Source organism: Oncorhynchus mykiss, chromosome 21, assembly GCF_013265735.2.
Source record: "Oncorhynchus mykiss isolate Arlee chromosome 21, USDA_OmykA_1.1, whole genome shotgun sequence".
In the NCBI taxonomy this organism is placed as follows: Eukaryota; Metazoa; Chordata; class Actinopteri; order Salmoniformes; family Salmonidae; genus Oncorhynchus; species Oncorhynchus mykiss.
The window spans coordinates 41,277,955-41,284,606 of record NC_048585.1 but is presented as its reverse complement, the minus strand read 5'-3'; the positions used below and the strand labels follow the sequence as shown (position 1 = coordinate 41,284,606).

The 6,652-nt window shown below is 40.3% G+C and overlaps 1 protein-coding gene across 1 annotated transcript; it reads left to right on the top strand.

The window, feature by feature from the left end:
- Positions 1 to 2,602: 2,602 nt before the first annotated feature.
- On the top strand, positions 2,603 to 5,094 carry LOC110500435 (complement C1q-like protein 2). The gene is made up of 3 exons (XM_021577812.2): positions 2,603 to 2,964; positions 3,969 to 4,103; positions 4,395 to 5,094. The coding sequence occupies exons 1-3, from the start codon at positions 2,742 to 2,744 to the stop codon at positions 4,679 to 4,681; spliced, it is 645 nt and encodes a 214-aa protein (XP_021433487.2). The 5' UTR covers positions 2,603 to 2,741; the 3' UTR covers positions 4,682 to 5,094.
- Positions 5,095 to 6,652: the final 1,558 nt, after the last annotated feature.

Genomic DNA, 6,652 nt, shown 5'->3' with positions numbered 1-6,652 from the left:
CAAAGCATGTTTTGAATCCTTGTGCCGCTGTGAACACAGAAGCTTGTTAGCTAGTGTATGAATTTTATGAATAATTACTAAATGATGTATACATTTAATGTAGAACTATAACTAACAGAATTCTACCCTGTCTCTGTATAATGATAAATAATGTTTGTCCATAAGAAAGAGGGACTGTTAGCAGGCAAGGAACTGTGGCAGACAACTTGTGATTTACCATCACCAAATGGAGAGGCTGAAATCAACACCAACGAGCGATGGAGAGGAACCACTATCACTGCTATGCCATCCCGAGTTCAACAAGCCAGACAATTGGGCATTTCAGCAATATATAACAGCATGTCCAATTCGTGATGGTAAATGCCCACTAATGTATTGCTAATGGACAGTGTCCAATACACATAATACATTGCTAGTCTTAACATGTTATACTGCAGTTGGACAGTGTCCATTGCTAATATATAGCAATTGGACAGTGTCCATTACACATATGCTATATTGTCAGTGTGAACATGCTCTTTAGCAAGTTGACAGTGTCCATTGCCAATGTCTATTCATAAGGACTTCCCATTACGAAATGGACATGCTGAATCAACACCAACGAGAAATTCTAACTTCTTATGACTTCCTATGATCAAACTTGACAAATAGACCTTCTAGGTCGATTCAGGGCTTAACATAGTGATATATCTCATTTGGTATGTATATAGGCCATCTCAACATTATATATGCTATTTGCACATGGTTCACTGACTTTTGGGTTTGGAAGCCAACTTCCTATGATCATATATGGCAAATGGACATAACCTCCTGATTTAGTACTTTCAATTCTTATGTATGCCATTTGGACATTTCCTATGCCATTTGGACATGGTTCACTTACTTTTGGGTTCGGTAGCCAACTTCCTATTGGGCATATATGGCAAATGGACATAAAATCCTGATTTAGTACTTTCAATATATGTCACTTGGGGGCGGCAGGTAGCCTAGGGGTTAGAGCATTGGGCCAGTAACCGACTTGCTATGATCATATATGGCAAATGGACAAAACATTGGCCTTATGGACAAACTAGCATTCAATGTATTTTTTTTGTCCAAAGCGCACTTTTTACAAGGTTTTAAAAGTTTGAAAAAAAAAAACAGATTTTGAAGATTACACCCTTGAGACCTGACTTTCTGACCATTTCCCATATAGAATCCTGCACGCTTGCCGCCTTTGGGATTTTTGGTTAATTACACCCGACATTTGCCATGTTCCACTTGCAATATGTTTTGGACCAATTGCCCCCCCATTGAGTGGTATTTGCGATTGTGTATATGTTTCGCCCAATGCCAATAAGTGTAATTATAATTGAACTTCACCAAGCCAGAGGCCCTCACAAGGCATCACCTGCGCTCCCATCCCCCGGTTCTACACATTAACCTCACCAGTCCTACTATAATCAACCCAGTACCACGGATCTGGACTTTTGGTTGCCCGCAACTGGCTAATTAGCAATTATGTCCAAGGATACCTCACTTAAGAACACTCTTATCAACTCAACTCAGTCCTGCTAGTTACCTCAGCTGTGGCCCTCTTAAGGAAAACTTCGCTCTAGGAGTACCCTCAACAGGGGCGTTTGTTAATTTTTAATAAAAACAATTATTTTCATCTCTTTTTGATAGATTAGATTGTCCAAGCTCACCTCTCTCAGTACTATGTTCCCTGCCAGATGGTGCTTACAGAGACGAACGCCTTGCTTCTAGTCCTTAGGAAACTTTGCAGTATTTCGTTTTTTAATATATTATTTATTACATTGTTAGCCCAGAAAAACTTAACTGTTATGAACTCATTACCCAACATTGGGAGAATTTGGGCAAGATGCCCGGACACAACACAGACATACGAGCCTGTCTGCTCCGCCTGCCCAACCACTTAAGACAATGAGAAAGGGAACTTTAGAGGGTGAGAAAGAGGTTGGGGTCCAATTTAATTTATAATTCCAAATTAGATTCCGGAAATCAAGCAGGAGGTGGAGAATTTACTTGGAATTTAATTGATATTGCAGCAACTTTCAGAAAACGTAATTGCTATTGATTTGGAATTTAGGCTGTCTGAACTGGAATTTAATTGACATTGAAGAAGAAAATCATCATTGGAATGGAATCGGAATTTGTGGAATTGATCCCAACCCTTGTTATGACTATACAACACAACAACACAGAGAAGGAGCTTGGCTGCCATTAATCTACAGGTGAGAGAAAATGTATTGTATGCCAGAAATTAGTCTCATTCTTTATCACTGATATAATTTTTTGACTGAAAAATGTAAAGATGTGTGTTGATATTATTAAATACCTTATGACCTTACAAATAGCCTGATTTGCGTTCAGAAGTAAATACTGTACACTGTAATATTATTCTGCTTATGTAATTGTAGGCATTTACTAGTTCTTAAACTCGTTCTTACAGTGATGAAATCATGAACAGAATTTGGAAAAGCCTAAATTTGGAAACAAATGAAAGTCCAATAGGAGAGAGAGAGACAACGAGAGCAAAAGAGCAAGTTCAAGTCAGCCAGCCAATGAGCACCAATATCCATGTGTCTGGCGTTAATGATCAACTGTAGCCCTATTCACTCAGTATTTACAAAGCTTCTCAGAGTAGAAGTACTGAGCAAGGGTTGGTTTTCCCTCTTAGATCATAGCGAATAAGATTACTGAGGAAACGCTGAGAGCTACTCCACTCTCCCGAGAGGATAATGAAAATGATGATGAAGAGGATGGCTACTGGCTGGCTGGTCTTGCTGGGCTACATGTGTCTGGCTCAAGAAGAGGAGGTCTTGGGTTCTGTGGTGAATATCTACACTGAACTGAAGGAGCTTAGGTCTTTGGTGGGAGAGCTGAGTACTAAGCTCCATACAGCAGAGGCAGACCTGAAAGAGCAGAGAGCTATGGTGGATAAGCTGAATAAAGAGAGAGAAGGTACAGTAAATTGTAAATATCAATGAATGAGTATTTATAAGCAGTTATTTCTAAAGCATTTATAAACATGTACTCAATCAAATCAATCCAATTTATTTCTAAAGCCCTTTTTACATCAGCAGATGTCATCAAAGTACAATACAGAAACCCAGCCTAAAATCCCTAGAAAGGCAGGAATTTAGGATGAAACCTAGAGGCTCTGAGGAGTGGCCAGTCCTCTTCTGGCTGTGCCGGGTGGAGATTATAAGAGTACATGGCCATTTAAGGCCAGATTGTTCTTCAAGATGTTCATATGTTCATAGATGACCAGCAGGGTCAAAAAATTATCAGTGGTTATAGAGGGTGCAACAGGTCCGTCCGTACCTCAGGAGTAAATGTCAGTTGGCTTTTCATAGCCGAGCATTCAGATGTGGAGACAGCGGGTGCGGTAGAGAGAGCGAGAGAGTTGAAAACAGCACGTCCGGTGAAAAGGTCAGGGTTCCCTAGCCGCAGGCAGAACAGTTGAAACTGGAGCAGCAGCACAACCAAGTGGACTGGGGACAGCCAGGAGTCATCAGGCCATGTAGTCGGGAGACATGATCCTAGGGCTCAGGTCCTCAGGATTGGCTTATTATCATGAAAATGCATATAAAGTGTTACCCAATACTTTACAGGTCAACATATATAAATGTATATAAGTATATATAAATGTATATAAGTGTATATAAATGTGTATATAAAGTGTTACCCAATGCTTAACAGATCAATAATGCTCACAAATAAGAAAGTCCTCTTCTTGCTCCCCCCTTACTCCTGTTTTCTACCAATGCGCAAGTTTGTTTTGCATCGGGTGGGCGGAGTTTGCTCATTTTAGACCATCCCATTAGTCCTAAAATGAAATCTCCACCCACCTGGGGCACCAGGCCATGCAAAACGAACTTGTCCGTTGTTAGGGATGATGATGTTCTCATTGCTGTGTTGTTGTTGATTGATGTTGTTGTTGTTGCTACTATCTTTGCTGGCAGAGCAACCAAAGGTAGCCTTCTCAGCAGCCTTACTGTCATCAGAAAGTAAACACCACGGGCCCATCGACGCAGAGACTAACCTAATTTTCGGAAAGGTCCTGACCAACTTTGGCAGTGCATACAACCCAATCACAGGTCTCGCACTGAACATACTGTATCTACATCATTATGTATAGCAGGGATGGTCAAAAAGGGCCAGTGAGGTGCAGGCTTTTTCCCCAGCCAGTCATGACACATCTCATTCAACTAATCAGTTATTTTCAATAAATACTTTTGATTTGTTGAATCGGGTGTGTTACTGCTTGGCTAGAACAAAAGCCTGCACCATTAGGGTTCCTTTGTGCGTACGACTGGTCCACCTGATTTAAGCCTCTAGTAGCAATGGCCAAATGCCACCACTATTTATCGACTCCTTCTATGCCTCAGGTGTCTTCACAGCGCCAGTGAGAGGGGTCTACTACTTCAGATTTTCTGGAAATGGCTTTGCAGGCCATGACATGGGTCTGAGCATATTCAAGGATGGCCAAAGGATGATGTCTGTGTACGAATACCAATCCAGTGGAGAACAGAATGACCATGCGTCCAATGGAGTCACACTGCAGTTGGAGAAGGGCGAAGTGGTCTATATGCGCCTCTGGATCAACACATGGATCTTCATCGATGGGCGATATGACTACTGCTCCTTCAGTGGCTTCCTGCTCTTTCCTATGTGAAGCAGACAGCACAATGTCACATTTTCCTCTGTCATGAGATAAAACCCAGATGCAGAAAATATATATGTATATATCCTGTTTTAGAGATGTTTATATCGGTCTGATAATACAGGACTAGTAAAGATGCAATCGTCCCACCTGGCCAATAGCCAGGGAAAATGCAGAGCGCCAAATTCAAATAAAATACTATAAAAAACTAACTTTCATGAAATCACACATGTAAGATACCAAATTAAAGCTACACGTGTTGTGAATCCAGCCAACATGTCACATTTCAAAAAGGATTTTCTGAGAAAGCAAACTATGCTATTATCTGAGGGTAGCACCTCAGTATACAATGTGAGAGAACATATTTCAACCCTGCAGGGGACACAAAAACAAAAAGCAGAAATAAAAATATAAATCATGCCTTACCTTTGACGAGCTTCTTTTGTTGGCACTTCAATATGTCCCATAAACATCAGAAATGGTCCTTTTGTTCGATTAATTCCGTCCATATATATCCAAAATGTCCATTTATTTGGCTCGTTTGATCCAGAAAAACGCCGGTTCCAACTTGCGCAAAGTTACTACAAAATATCTCAAAAGTTACCTGTAAACTTTGCCAAAACATTTCAAACGACTTTTGTAATACAACTTTAGGTATTTTTAAAGTAAATAATCGCTACAATTGAAAACGGAATGATCTGTGTTGAATACAAAAAGAAAACAAACTGACGCTGCTTTTCTGGTCACGCGCATCTATCAAACACTACACTTCAAGTGACCCTCATTCAAGATGGCTGTGCTTCTTCATTACACAAAGGAAAAACCTCAACCAATTTATAAAGACTGGTGACATCCAGTGGAAGTGGTAGGAACTGCAAGCAAGTCCCTTAGAAATCTGGTTTCCCAATGAAAATCCATTGAAAAGAGAGTGACCTAAAAAAAAAAATCTGAATGGTTTGTCCTCGGGGTTTCGCCTGCTACATAAGTTCTGTTATACTCACAGACATGATTCAAACAGTTTTAGAAACTTCAGAGTGTTTTCTATCCAAATATACTAATAATATGCATATATTATCATCTGGGGATGAGTAGCAGGCAGTTGAATTTGGGCATGCTTTTCATCCAACATTCCAAATGCTGCCCCCTATCCTAGAGAAGTTTTAAGTCTGATAAGTATCTGTACAAAACAGATTATCTGATAATACTTGCTTGATATATGTTTTCCAGTTTCTTGAAATACTTTTTGCAACTTATTTCTGTGTGAAAACTGAAATGGACCATTCATTTCTGTGGGAAAACTGAAATGGTCTATTCATTTCGTTTCAGTAGACACTTATATCCAGAGCAACACACAGTAAGTAGTGAGTGCATACATTTTCTTCATACTGGTCCCACTTTGGAATTGAACCCACAGCCCTAGCATTGCAAGCACCATGCTCTACCAACTGAGCCACATCATCACATTGCATAATCACAAACCACTTGATGTCTCAATGTACTCAATTATCATATTGTGCATTGTTTTTCTTCATGGTGATTGAAATTCTACAGGCACAAACCTAGATGGCCAGCCTATGTACAATAGAGCGCTGACCAACTAGCAAATGTCTTCACTCACATTTTCAACCTCTCCCGGTCTGAGTCTGTAATACTAACATGTTTCAAGCAGACCACCTTAGTCCTTGTGCCCAAGAACACTAAGGTAACCAGCCTAAATGACTACCGACCCGTAGCAATCATGTCTGTAGCCATGAAATGCTTTGAAAGGCTGGTCATGGCTCACATCAACATCATTATCCCAGAAACGCTAGACCCACTCCAATTTGCATACCAACAGATCCACAGATGATGTAATCTCTATTGCACTCCACACTGCCCTTTCATACCTGGACAAAAGGAACACCTATGTGAGAATACTATTTATTGACTACAGCTCAGCGTTCAACAACATAGTGCCCTCAAAGCTGATCACTAAGCTATGGA